At 40.5% G+C, this 15,259-nt stretch overlaps 1 protein-coding gene across 1 annotated transcript in view; it reads right to left on the bottom strand.

Moving 5' to 3' along the window:
* Nucleotides 1-10,023, bottom strand: part of plecb (plectin b) — a 213,574-nt gene extending 203,551 nt beyond the window's left edge. The window contains exon 1 of the mRNA XM_060922295.1: nucleotides 9,918-10,023. Within this exon, the coding sequence (XP_060778278.1) occupies nucleotides 9,918-10,008 (91 nt within the window). The 5' untranslated portion in view covers nucleotides 10,009-10,023. The remainder of the gene's footprint in view (nucleotides 1-9,917) is intronic.
* Between the last annotated feature and the right edge of the window lie 5,236 nt (nucleotides 10,024-15,259).

Raw genomic sequence — 15,259 nt, 5'->3', positions numbered from 1 at the left:
GTATAGATGAGGCGAGGTGCATAAGGCTTCAGAAATTCTCGTAATTCGTAATTCTTCTTCTTCCGGGTTTGCGGTGTTTACAGATCCCAGCGCGCTCGCGGGGCGTGTGTGGGCATGTGAGGACACTCCTCCTCACCAATCAGTGCACAGGGGAGTGTCTGCTCACGCCCCTAGCCTCACTCGGCTCGGTTTGGCTCGCTTCAGCCCCACTCCAAAACGGTGCGAGTTTTAGGGGCTAAGCAGGGCTGAAGCGAGCTGAGTCGTGCTGGTTTTTGGTAGTCGAAACGCGAGCCGTGTCGGGCTGAAGCGAGCTGAAGTGAGCTGAAAAAGGGTAGTGGAAAAGGGCCAATAGTGGAGAACAGGAAAGGGTGTGGGGATTTCACACTGGGTCATTCCCCGTATGCATGTGCCAAAAGAGGTCTGTATCACCTGCATTACAGACTGCACTTGAGAAGGTTAGGAAAGTTGAGAGAGCGCAATCACTAAATACAGAGCGTGAAACAGGGTCAGCTTATGTTTGTAACCCAGTGTAATTTTTCTGTGCATGTGTTGACTGCTTTTCAATTTGCTTTCCAATGGAAATATTTAAAACAAATACATGATCAGACTGAAGTAAATCACATTTTTAAAACAACAACAGTCACTTTCCCTGTGAGACTATTTTAGCGAATACCATAATGCTTTGCAGCTTAGAAACTTTACTTCTTAAAAAAGAAGAAAGGACAAGTCATTTTGGTTTGGACCCAGTGTAGCATAAAGCAAAGCTCAGACATTTAGCTTCTGATTGATGTGATAATCACTCAAAATGGAGCCCAAGAGAGTTACACTGTGATTTTATCACACCAGCATGACTTAAATGGCAGCAATAATGTTCACCCTTCAAATGTTTCCCATTATCTACAATCAGTATCCAAGCAGGGGAACATACCCACAAAAATGTGAACAATTAAGGCACTCTAAACAGGGCTATGTAATCTATCAGTGTTTACTAATGATAGTTTACCAGTCATTAGCAGAGGAAAATAACTGAATAACTGGACACGGTCATTATAGTCAAGTATAATGTGTACATATTTATATTTTGAGTATTGTTGAAATTGAATACTTGTACCCTTACTTAATTAAGGCCCTGTCCACACGGCAACGGATTCAGGTGACTCCGATACAACTGCTTATCATTTAGGCCTGGCGTCCACACGGCACCGGCGTTTTGGGTGCCCAAAACGCAATCTTTTTGAGAACGGGTTCCAGAGTGGAAAGATCTGGCAACGTTGCCGTTGTGAAGTCGTCTGGATGAGTAGAACGGATTTGTTTACGATGACGTCACAACCACATGACTGTGAGTGCTTCACGCCGGGTAGAAGTGTAACGAACTCGATGCGAGTTGTCAACAAATCCTATAACTTGGTTCATGAAACGCGCTTACAAAATATTTTCACTGTGAATATTTATTGTGTAATGGTGCAAAGTGAGAGAGAGAGAGAGAGAGAGAGAGAGAGAGACTCTGCCCTTAGGGCAGAGTCAATCCCACCAGCAAAAATAGGGAAAAAAAAGGAGCGATCTCACCTCTTCAGATGTTGGTTTAAGTCCTACAATACATTCCTCAAAAAGGGCGTAGAAGAGCAAATTAATCCATCAGCGTGTAGCATTCAATTTATTCCGGACCATTAAAGATGCCGCCTTCCGCGTAGAATCATACGTCATCCTCGTCGCCATATTGGATAGGTCAAAGCGGAGAATAAAGATTAGCTGCGTTTAACTGTACCAACAGGTTTGCCGTCCAAACGAGATCACATGGGATTACCTTTCACAGGTGAGACTGGAAAAATACTTTTCATTGTATTTGGTCATTATAATGGAATTTTACGAACAGATTTTCCTGACTTTGTGGCTAATATGAAGTCTCGCGCATAATAGTTTATGCGCATGCGTCCTTACTTCTTCTATTGTTCTGGTGTCTCCGAAGGGATCGTCTTACAGCGCCCCTAGAGGTGTGGCATGTGTATTGCATCGTTTTCAGCAAGCGTAGCGTTGCCATATGGACCTGATATTTCACTGATCGTTGCCCAATTGGACGCGATATATTTTTAAATAACATCTCGTTGCCGTTGTCGTGTGGATGTAGCCTAAAACTTCAAAGTGCTCTTTTCTCCTCTATCCGATGACTGTATGCTAGCTGTATACTGTAGATACACCCTGGACAAGTCGCCAGGTCATCACAGGGCTGACACATAGACACAGACAACCATTCACACTCACATTCACACCTACGGTCAATTTAGAGTCACCAGTTAACCTAACCTGCATGTTTTTGGACTGTGGGGGAAACCGGAGCACCCGGAGGAAACCCACGCGGACACGGGGAGAACATGCAAACTCCGCACAGAAAGGCCCTCGCCGGCCACAGGGCTCGAACCCGGACCTTCTTGCTGTGAGGCGACAGCACTAGTGCATCTCAAAAAATTAGAATATTGTGAAAAAGTTCAATTTTTCCATCAGTTATTTAAGAAAGTGAAAATGTTATATATTATAGATTCATTACACATAAACTAAAATGTTTCAAGCATTTTTCTATTTTAATTTTAATCAGTATGGCATACAGTACAAAAACATAAAAAAAATCTCAAAATATTTCATTTCAAGTTTGAGTAAAACAGTATCAACACAGTGTATCTCTCGGCCCAGTTCAGTAGCTCAACCACAATCATGGGGAAGACTGCCGACTTGACTGTTGTCCAGAAGATGATCACTGATGCCCTCCACAAGGAGGGTAAGCCACAAAAGGTCATTGCTGAAGAGGGTGGCTGGAAAAGGTGCACAAGCAACAGGGATGGCCGCAGTCTTGAGAGGATTGTCAAGAAAAGTTGATTCAAGAACTTGGGAGAGCTTCACAAAGAGTGGACTGAGGCTGGTGTCAGTGTATCAAGACCCATCACGAACAGACATCTTCAAGAAAGGGGATACAACTTTCGCATTCCTAATAAATCAAGCTACTCCTGAGCCAGAGACAATGTCAGAAGTGTCTTATCTGGGCTAAGGAGAGAAAGAAATGGACTGTTGCTCAGTGATCCAAAGTCCTCTTTTCAGATGAAAGTACATTTTACATTTAATTTGGAAATCATGGTTCTAGAGTCTGGAGCAAGAGTGGAGAGGCACAAAATCCAAGGTGTTTGAAGCCCAGTGTGAAGTTTCCACAGTCTGTGATGATTTGGGGTGCCATGTCATCTGCTGGTGTTGGTCCACTGTGTTTTATCAAGTCCAAAGTCAACACAGCCATCTACCAGGAGATTTTAGAGCACTTCATGCTTCCATCTGCTGACGAGCTTTTTGGAGATGCTGATTTCCTTTTCCAGCAGGACTTAGCACCTACCCACAGTGCCAAAACTACTACCAAATGGTTTGCTGACCATGATATTACTGTGTTTGATTGGCCAGCCAACTTGCCTGACCTGAACCCCAGAGAGAATCTATGGGGTATTGTCAAGAGGAAGATGAGAAACACCCGACGCAAAAATACAGATACGCGGAAGGCCGCTATCAAAGCAACCTGGGCTTCAATAACACCTCAGCAGTGCCACAGACTGATCACCTCCATGCCACACCGCATTGATACAGTAATTCATGGTAAAGGAGACCCAACCAAGTATTGAGTGTATAAATGAATATACTTTTCAGAAGTTGGACATTTCTGTATTGTAAATCCTTTTTTTGATTGCTCTTAGGGAATATTCAAATAATTTGAGATACCGGATTTCTGATTTTCATGAGCTATAAGCCATAATCATCAAAATTAAAACAAGAAAGGCTTTAAATATTTCACTTTACATGTAATGAATATAGAAAATATGAAAGTTTACCTTTTTGAATTAAATTATGAAAAAAGGAACTTTTTCATGGTATTCTAATTTTTTGAGATGCACTAGTATTTTTATATTTTATATATAAATTCAACTGGGCTCAGTTTAGCATCCAAAATCAGTTCAATTTATTATCCAATAAAAGTTCAACAATGCAGAAAATTAACAACCAAGTATCCTCTCGAGTCATCATCTGCAGTGACATTCTTACGCTTCAGCTATCTGTGTACATCTGAAAATCAAGGAAGCCAAGTAGCCTTTGTTTGTCGCACGTACACTCAAGCACAGACTTAAGCACACAGTGAAATTTAACCTCTGCATTTAACCCATCTCAAGCAGTGAACACATACACATGCACACACAAATGAGCAATGAGCACATACACATACCCAGAGCAGTGAGCAGCTATGCTACAGCACCCAGAGAGCAGTTCAGGGTTAGGTGCCTTGCTCAAGGGCACTTCAGCCCAACCTCAGTCCAAGGCCGCCCCATGTTAACCTAACCTGCATGTCTTTGGACTGTGGGGGAAACCGGAGCACCCGGAGGAAACCCACGCAGACACAGGTAGAACATGCAAACTCCACACGGAAAAGCCCTCGCCGGCAACTGGGCTCAAACCCAGAACCTTCTTGGTATGAGGCAACAGACCGTGCCGCCCTAATAAGTAACTGGACTGCAGCACTGAACTTGAGAATGAGCATCTAGGGCCCTACATCAAGGGAAAAAAAAAAAAGTTTTAATATCCTTGAGTATGCAAAAAGTTCATACAAAAGTCATCTTTAGCTCCCTAGAAAGCATGAACACCACTGAATATGAAAAAGCATGAGGAGGCAAGTTTCACTAATTTATTAATAGCACTGGCTATATTTCACCAAGTTGGCCTATTTTCTTTGTTAATGCCAGGTTAGACTAATTCCAGTAAGTGCTTTCAGATCAGAGGAACTTTTTCCATAGTTCTTAGAATTGTTGGAGGAAGTTCCACCTTTTCTGTACTGTAGGTCCGCACTGCAGGAACTGAGAACATCTGTAGCTCTTAGAACACTGTTTTGAGGGACTTTCTTTTAGCTTCTACTTCAGGGTGGGTACTCTCCCAGCACAAGGGGAACTATGAATGATGTAAGTGTACGGTGATTGGTCCAGATGCACAGTACCAGTCAAAATTTTGGACACCCCTACTCATTCATAGGGTTTTCTGTATTTTGACTATTTTCTACATTGTGGAACAATACTGAAGACATCAAAACTATGGAATAACATCTGGAACATATACGGAATTATGTGGTATACAAAAAAAAAAAAACGTTTCATATTTTAGATTCTTCAGAGTGGCCAGTGTTTACCTTGATGACGCTTTGCACACTATTGGCATTATCTTAACCAGCTTCATGAGGTAGTCACCTGGAACGCTTTTCAATTAACAGGTGTGTCTCGTCAAAAGTTAATTAGTGCAACTTCTTGCCTTCTTAATGCATCTTAATTAATAAAAGTACAGAAAAAAACTGAATTCGAAGGTGAGTCCAAATTTTTGATTGGTGCTGTAAATAATGATTGGTTGAACACGAGACAATGCAGCAGATGCAATGGATTTTTTTTAATCTGTGTAAAACGTTGCGTGTGTCAACAACAACTCCGAACATTAGTGTTAAAAAATATATATTTTTTTTAAATGGGGGGGGGGGGGGGGGGGACACAGACAAACGGACAGACAGTGAAGTCCAGGTTTATTGAACGTATATGCGATGGAGGAAATACAGCACAATTTTGATGTATCTAAGCGAAATGTACAAATCTTTGCTTGCATTTCCTGTTAACGCCATGCTAGCAAGCCACTTCAAGTCACTTCAGTATTCTTACTGCCGGTGCAAATCCAAACAGAAAAAACCCTTGACCGTATGTAGCTCTCGGGGATCTCTCCAGTGGGTAGTTCCTCTCAAAAGGTCCTGAGAACTGTTTGGTCCCAAAGCGCCTATAAATTGGCATAAATAAATTCTAGCTAATCGTACATACTGGCTATTATATCTGATTAATTGATTATCAAATGACCTAGTGTTATGTATATGACCAGTAAACTTACAAAGACTGAACGATGCTTCTAGGCAAAAACAACATACTTCCTTTAAATGAAAAAAATTTAAAAAAATCTTCAGTTTATATAAAACGTTTCTATAAATAATTAAAAGTTACTTTTCACAAAAAAAAAATCACTTAAATTCATCAGTTAAAAGATTTATGTTTTACTTTTCAATACATGAAAAAAAAAAAAACTTTTACTTTTCCTGAGCGCATTTTTGGCTACACATGTCCAGGATTTTGACACTTTATCTATACTTTCACTTAAGGATAATTTCTCAGTACCTATTGTCCCTGGCAGTCACTATGCACCATAAGGCACTGTATTAAAGCTGGATTTGTTTGATTAAAAGCTAAAAAGGACTTTTATGCCTATGCTGTTCTACCAGAAATGGTATACCAACAAAACAGTCATCTCAGTCATACGACCTCAAAAGCTTTTAAAGCTCATGCTGTAGAACAGGTGTAGCTCTGGGCCTGAGTCAGAAGATCTGATTAAAACTCAACCTCGCTGATTGGTCTAGTCCTGAGACAGAAGGACTAATTAAAACCCAGTGTAACTGAAAGGTCTGAGTCAGAGGGTCTTATTAAACTCCTAGGAGTGAGTCAGAGCGTCCTGATCAAAATGCAGGATGACCATGTGTGGAGATGTGCATGAATCTAAAAAAGGAGATGAGGTGGAATGAGAGAGCCATCAGGAGAGAAAAACGAAAAAGACAGAGCATGAAATGCATCAAAGGGAAGACAGAACTACAGATGCCGTGGAGCTACTGATAGAGATAAAAACACGAATGGGTGACGAAAACAGAAAGCGCGACGGACTGCCAGAGAGGGCTGGCTCATCAGTGGTGTGCCTTTATAAGGAAAACCGGTAGCATCTGTAAAAGGAGAGGGAGAAATGAAAGAGAGAAAAGAATGCTTCTAATGTAAACTTTTTGTATCCTTCTTTATCAGTCGCACACCTTACAAACATATGCGGTCCAGAGTGATATAGCAATTTAGCACAGACTCTGATGTCCAATGAAAACAAAAGTGGGGCGATATTTATAGACGACTAACACTCGTCTGCCCCACCATCGGCTTTAAACCCACATTCAGAACAGGAGAGACATGCAGGTAAAGCTACAGAAACACAGAGAGAGAGAGAGAGAGAGAGAGAGAGAGAGAGAGAGAGAACCCGAGTGCTCTTAAGCCACCCTGCAATATAGGACTTGCTAATTTGCCTCCTACACCAGAACTTTCTCAACTATTTGTTTATCATGTTCTGTTTAAAACACCACAATACAAGTACTATATTAGGACAACGAGAGAAGTATGCATATGGACATGGAAAGATATGAGATTTCAGTCATACAGGCTCACCTGTAGTGGATACCATGGGGAGTTGAGCAAGTTTATGGCTAATTAGAAATAAAAGCTGATAGCAGGAAGCCTTCCAAACCAAACTATGAAAATCAGATGAAAATCCATCCTGTATATTAAAAGCATTTGGATGCAGGTATATTACAACAAATAGCCCAGTGTTTTTCAACCCTACATCATCTGTACCTCACCTGTACATCATATTGCACTTCTGTAGCCTATCAGTGCTCACAGCGAATAATAACACTGGGGAACACAATTTTTGTTGAGTTAGGTCTGACAGCCGTTTTTAACTAATTTTTGGGTGCGGAATCCAAAACTGATCTCAGTTTTTCTCCATCACGTCAAGTTTTTGAACTATAGGATCCCTGTTTTCTTAAAAAATATGAAAAATACTGTACTTAACAGATATGTGCTTGTTTTATAAAAATTTACAAATATTGACATACAATGAAATATGAAAGAAACAGGCATGACTGCAATGTTTATTCAACACTCATGTTTTTACAAAGGATATGGCTACTGTAATTATAATTGTGTGCAAGAAGAAACCTTTATTTGTCACATGCACACTTCAAGCACAGTGAAATTCGTCCTCTGCATTTAACCCATCTGAAGCAGTGAACACACGCACACACTCAGAGCAGTGGGCAGCCACACTACAGCGCCCGGGGAGCAGTCAAGGGTTCGGTACCTTGCTCAAGGGCACCTCAGCCCAAGGCCGCCCCACGTTAACCTAACTGCAGGTCTTTGGACTGTGGGGGAAACCGGAGCACCCGGAGGAAACCCACGCAGACACGGGGAGAACATGCAAACTCCACACAGAAAGGCCCTCGCCAGCTGCTGGGTTCGAACCTGGAACCTTCTTGCTGTGAGGCGACCATGCTAACCACTACACCACCGTGCCGCCTGTGCATGTAGTTAAGGTAAAAATTTACGTTTATAGCTCTTTCTGGAGTGTTCAACTTGAGGACTATCGCGTTTGATGCTCCAACAATAGTCAGCCATCATATGTACATCCCATCTACCCCGATAATGTTCTTCTATAACCTTCAAATAGTCTTACTACAGTGGAATTTTGTTTATCTGGAGGGTAAGCTGTGGAGAAAAAACTTGACGTGCTGGGGGAAAAAAAAAAGACTGCAATTTTGGAATCAGCATGCCAATTTTAATCAGCATAAAAATCTAACTCAACAGAATTTTTTTTTCAAATTGTTCCCCAGTGTAATTGACATTTCCCTGTACTGAGAAGAGGACAGTTTTTAAGGTCTTGGGGGGGGGGGGGGGGGGATATTATATATATATATATATATATATATATATATATATATATATATATATATGCAAAGCATGTATGCAGGACACGTTTGTGAACTGTTCCATCGAAGGTATTTGCAAATTAAAATTTTTATAATTCATTCTTTCTGTGATGAGACTACTACATCAGAGGAAAGAATCTGTGGTTTTCTTAACAACATACAGTACCTTTGTTGGCCTGGACACATATGGGTACCACAAGATCTCAGGGGAAGCGTAAAATAACTTTTTACTGTATTTATACACAAGAATGCTTTCTCTTCTCTTATTAGAGTGTACCAGTTCTAGTTTTAAATTCATGTAATCGAGTCACAAACTAAACTAGTGCTGTTAAACTCAAGACTTGAGTAAGGGAAGGGAAAAGTTTCTGCCCATGCTCATTATACGAGGGTAAGTCAAAAAGATCTAAAACAAATGAAAAAAATCTTTATGAAAATAGCAGCCATTTCTCTACATATCCTCCATTTAAGTCTAAACACTTCTGCAAGTGATGTTTCCATCGGAAAATTCCTTCTTTGAATTCTTTTTGAAATTATAGCGTCTGTCTTAGAACTTTTTGACTTACCCTCGTATATGCCATGGCCTAATGGTTAGGGAAGCAGCTTTGGGACCAACAGGTTGCCAGGTCGATTTCCTGGACCAGCAGGAATAGCTGAAGTGCCCTTGAGGAAGGCATCTAACCCCCAACTGCTCCCAAATGCCAGTAATGTATTATGTGCTACAGATGTCGTGGGTAGAGGAAGACTGGGTTGAGGAAATGCTGAAGTATCCCTTTAATTCTTTACAGAACTCAAATGGTAGTTCAGTGGCTTCAACAGCGACATAAAATACATCACAGCAAACACAGAGTTCATCATGAAAGCCTGCATGGCAGATATACGGATGACCTTAAGACTAGAAACAGTTGGAAGCGTGATGAACTACAGATGGGCTTCTGTAAAACTCTCTGAAATCTGAGCGATCCTTAAACTGAGAAACTATCCTGCTCCTGCTGTGGAAAATTAGTAGTCAACCACAAGCTTTCACTGAAATAAAAGCTCGCAGTTTCAACTTTAGCACAAAAAAAAAAAAAAAAAAAAAAGGCTCTCTATATCTGCAGCATCAATTAGGTGACATCTGATGCCACATGAAAAGCACTCAGATGAATCCTGAACCTTCCAGACCTATACAGAGAGCTGGAGATGGCCATGAGAGTGATGGCCAACATGTGTGCCAATCAATACAGCATTAAGCAGCCGGCAAGCTGAGATCAACCACGTGTACGCCACACACACCTGTCATCACCTCCCCCCACCTGTCTCTTCTTTTTACCTTTGTATTTCTCTCGGACGTTCTCGTATGCCTGAATGAAGTCCTGCTCGTCTGCATTCGGCGGGAGGGAGACAGGTTCATACATAGCCATGGCCAAGGCTCTCAGCACCTCTCAGCCTCGTCTTGCCCTCTTTCTTCCTCCCTCACGCTGGTGTGTGCGCACGCGTGTGTGTGTGTATATATATGTGTATGTGTCAGTGAGAGTCTGGGTCAGTACGGCTCCTCTGGTTGCCGAATGCGCTCTAAACTTCATGCCCAAAGCAGTAGCAGCCACACCTCCAGCCTTCCACTCCAGGCTCCAGTGAAACAGCAGCAACTGCAGCAGAACCCGCCTCTTAAAGACACACAAGCCTTGCATCTTCTGCCCTGAGGGGTCTCGGTTTTCATTCAGAAGCACATACAAACGTTACTTTAAAACAGCTTTGATGAAACATTGACATGAGTGTGCATCTTGGTTCAGCCAATTTTAAAGCTGTGTTAACAAGCAAGCACTAATAATGTTCCTCTAGTGCATACATTTGATAAAACTACATTTTTTAAAAAAGTGTTAGCCTGCTTCAGTCTTGACAGACTATGCGTAACACATTACTTCTTGGAACACTTCCTTTGGTGATTGAAAAGTCCAATTTTCATGCCACATTTGCACTGGCATGACGAACAAGTCCAGGAACTGATTTGATTCTTGAGCTGATCCTTTGTTTTACTTGCCTCTTCTTTTCAGCTTGGCGTTCACACTGGCATTCTGCTCTTAAAGTGCATATCCTGGACCAAATTATTATTATTATTTTTTTTATATGAAAGTATGTCCCTTTACACACTCATCCAGAAGGGTAATTTTGCACAAGGCCATCTGTCTACAGCAGAAAAAATAAAAACAAAACGCGTCTGGAAAAATCCCAAAGGAGTCTGGAGCCAGATTCGTGACGTCACCTGCGGAAGCGCCAGCAGGCTGAGAGAGCTTGCACGGTTTCAGTGCACAGCCTGTGTAGACCAAGTTTAGCAGCTAGCGATTTTGCATTGAGATATGGAATTGTCACCTGAGTGCAATGTGGGAAACGATGAGTACTAATCCCGTCATGATTGGTGTTGCTACACCCTCCTACGATACATCTGTTAACCATTTTAATAATTACGTGATAAATGTTAAAGAAATTTGCAGAAAACCACCAGGTCGTTTTCTCAAACAAACCAGCGCTGACGTAGGATTCAGAGGGAGGCGTCCCGCACGCAACGTCACGAAAATCAATGTTTGCCGGGAAATCCAAATGGCAAGTTTTTTCAGAGGCGGACCAATTCGCCTCACATGGCTTGATTTCGACTGAATTTTTCTGGTATTGCGCAAGGTAAAAAAATTGCACAAAATGCAAAAATGTGAAAGATATTTGACCAAAGTTTAATATAAAATAGGAGAATTACATTGATCTTGCTCCTGAATTTACCCGTGATATGCCCTTTAAGGTAGTGGCTTTGCACACTTCTGCATGCCACCTGACTCTAGCATTGATTTGTGCTAATTCTATCTAGCTAGTATTAGAATATCCAAACAGGATAATATTTTTTTTTATAAAACTTTAAATCACAAATATAATGTCACTGCACTTGAGAAAGGTTAGTAATGTTATCAAGCAGGTTAGGAATAGGACACTGTTTCTGCAACTTCAAGCTTTAACATTGGCATCCATATACAGAAGAAGACAGAATCACTTTAAAGGAGAACTGAAGGCAATTTTTTTATCATCAAAATTCTATTTCTCATTTTATTAAATATAGGAATGCATTTTTGATTGCTATTCTGTCACTGCTATAGCAAGTTATGAGTGTTTGAAATACGCTCTGTAATACATCAGTCCATATGTCAAAGCGGTGGCCGTAAACGAGATTCGCTGAGACCTGTGCGAGACATCGTAGGACGGAAGTAAAACGTACAGTGGAAATCAAAGCGACCAACATCTGCCAACGTTGTCAAAAGACGCACGCGCCCTCCTTCAAATTCTGATGTAATCAAGCCCGTTAGTTTTGTTTGTTTTGATGGCAATCAGGAAAGTTTGAAAAAAGTAGGCAGTAATCGTCATTTAAACTTGTTTTTGTGCAATATTTCGTTTGAAAAACAGTTTTCAAAATGGCGGCGCTGACACCTGGCTGACACTTCACATTTCGAAGTCTCGCACAAGTCTCGTGACGATCGCGCGGATAAGCGACGCCTGCCGTGAACCAAACGAACTAAATTCAACATGGCTAAAAACCGAATAGGCTGATAAGTATAATATTTAATTGCAATTAGTTGCCAATACGAGTCACGATATAAGGTTACTAAAACCGAAAACGTCATTCAGAAATAAAGCACGTTTAAAAAGTGACCACAGTGCAAGATACATACTGAATTCTACACTGAGCACAGGATCATTGAAAAATCAAATCCTAAATTGTTCAACGCCCTCTATATACAGGGTGTTTCAAAAAATTTGATATTTGAGATGTACAGTGGTGCTTGAAAGTTTGTGAACCCTTTAGAATTTTCTATATTTCTGCTTAAATATGACCTAAAACATCATCAGATTTTCACGCAAGTCCTAAAAGTAGATTAAGAGAACCCAGTGAAACAAATGAGACAAAAATATTATACTTGGTCATTTATTTATTGAGAAAAATGATCCAATATTACATATCTGTGAGTGGCAAAAGTATGTGAACCTCTAGGATTAGCAGTTAATTTGAAGGTGAAATTAGAGTCAGGTGTTTTCAATCAATGGGATGACAATCAGGTGTGAGTGGGCACCCTGTTTTATTTAAAGAACAGTCAAACAAAGTTCAAAGATCAAAGTCTGATCTTCATAACACATGTTTGTGGAAGTGTATCATGGCACGAACAAAAGAGATTTCTGAGGACCTCAGAAAAAGCGTTGTTGATGCTCACTGGGCTGGAAAAGGTTACAAAACCATCTCTAAAGAGTTTGGACTCCACCAATCCACAGTCAGACAGATTGTGTACAAATGGAGGAAATTCAAGACCATTGCTACCCTCCCCATGAGTGGTCAACCAACAAAGATCACTCTGAGAGCAAGGTGTGTAATAGTCAGCGAGGTCACAAAGGACCCCAGGGTAACTTCTAAGCAACTGAAGGCCTCTCTCACATTGGCTAATGTTAATGTTCATGAGTCCACCATCAGGAGAAGACTGAACAACAATGATGTGCATGGCAAGGTTGCAAGGAGAAAGCCACTGCTCTCCAAAAATAACATTGCTGTTCGTCTGCAGTTTGCTAAAGATCACGTGGACAAGCCAGAAGGCAATTGGAAAAATGTTTAGTGGATGGATGAGACCAAAATAGAAAATTTTGGTTTAAATGAGAAGCATTATGTTTAGAGAAAGGAAAACACTGCATTCCAGCATAAGAACCTTATCCCATCTGTGAAACATGGTGGTGGTAGTATCATGGTTTGGGCCTGTTTTGCTGCATCTGGGCCAGGACGGCTTGCCATCATTGATGGAACAATGAATTCTGAATTATACCAGCGAATTCTAAAGGAAAATGTCAGGACATCTGTCCATGAACTGAATCTCAAGAGAAGGTGGGTCATGTAGCAAGATAACGACCCTTAGCACACAAGTCATTCTACCAAAGAATGGTTAAAGAAGAATAAAGTTAATGTTTTGGAATGGCCAGGTCAAAGTCCTGACCTTAATCCAGTCGAAATGTTGTGGAAGGACCTGAAGTGAGCAGTTCATGTGAGGAAACCCACCAACATCCCAGAGTTGAAGCTGTTCTGTACAGAGGAATGGGCTAAAATTCCTCCAAGCCGGTGTGCAGGACTGATCAACAGTTACCGGAAACATTTAGTTGCAGTTATTGCTGCACAAGGGGGTCACACCAGATACTGAAAGCAAAGGTTCACATACTTTTGCCACTCACAGATATGTAATATTGGATCATTTTCCTCAATAATTAAATGACCAAGTATAATATTTTTGTCTCATTTGTTTAACTGGGTTCTCTTTATCTACTTTTAGGACTTGTGTGAAAATCTGATGATGTTTTAGGTCATATTTATGCAGAAATATAGAAAATTCTAAAGGGTTCACAAACTTTCAAGCACCACTGTAAATATGCCAGAAACTACATAATCTAGGCAAATGAAACTGAACAGGCTTAATGTTGAGCAATATAAGATTTATTCCTCAAAATTAGAGTGAGAAATTCAAAAGGTATGTGGATTCCATGAACAATTTCACAAATTTTCAATATGCGCGCCGCCTGAGATATGGCACATGTCAAGTTGGTAGTCCAGTTCCTGCCAAACACACTGCAGCATGTCTTTGGTAACAGTCTTTTCTGGTAACAGTGCATTTTTAGAGAATTCTCTCAGAAATGCACGCTGCATAGTCTTGTTCGACTGTGTTTGAGCGTACTCTAACACAAAACGCCTTTTCTTTTCCAGCGAATGGCATTTCTATACCTAAAAAGAGTTAGAGTTATTTAAAAAAAAAAAAACATTAAACATAAAATTTTGACCTGTTTCCACACATGCTGTTAAAACTTGACGTCAATTGAACGACAACTGGCAAAGTTATTAGATTGTGAAATATCATTTTTTGAAACACCCTATAGTATTACAATACACGTGGGGCTTGATATAATGGCTTTTTACACCTCTTAAAATGCACTATATCCAATAAGGAGCCGTTTCAGATTGAGCAGATTGGGCATGAATCATGATGTGACCCGGATGACCTAAAATCAACTGCTTCTGTGTTTTTAGTGCATCTCAAAAAAACAAGAGAATATTGTCAAGTTCAATATTTTCCATCAGTTATTGAAGTGAAAATTTTATATATTCTAGACTCATTATGCATAAACTAAAATGTTTCAAGCATTTTTTTATTTTAATTTTGATAATTATGGCCCACATTGCAAAAAATAAATAAATAAAATACAATAAAATACATCTCTCAAAATATTAGAATTTTTCATTTCAAGTTGAGTAAAACAATATAAATACCATGTATCTCTTGGTCTAGTTCAATGCACGCAATCATGGGGAAGACTGCTGACTTGACAGTTGTCCAGAAGATGATCATTGACACCCTCCACAAGGAGGGTGAGCCACAGAAGGTCATTGTTGAAAAGGCTGGCTGGAAAAGGTGCACAAGCAACAGGGATGACTGCAGCCTTGAGAGGATTGTCAAGAAAAGTCGATTTAAGAACTTGGGAGTAGGGATGTTAACCGATGACCGTTTGACCGATGGTTGACCGAATCAATGTAAACCGGTTAATTTTTTTTGGTTGTCGGTTAAAAAAATAAATAAATAAAATAAATCATTTTGAAGCTGCCGATTTTGGAGC

The sequence above is a fragment of the Neoarius graeffei genome, chromosome 5 (assembly GCF_027579695.1).
Source record: "Neoarius graeffei isolate fNeoGra1 chromosome 5, fNeoGra1.pri, whole genome shotgun sequence".
Taxonomy (NCBI): domain Eukaryota; kingdom Metazoa; phylum Chordata; class Actinopteri; order Siluriformes; family Ariidae; genus Neoarius; species Neoarius graeffei.
Note: the sequence above shows the minus strand (reverse complement) of the source record. Positions and strands in the feature narration are given on the sequence as shown.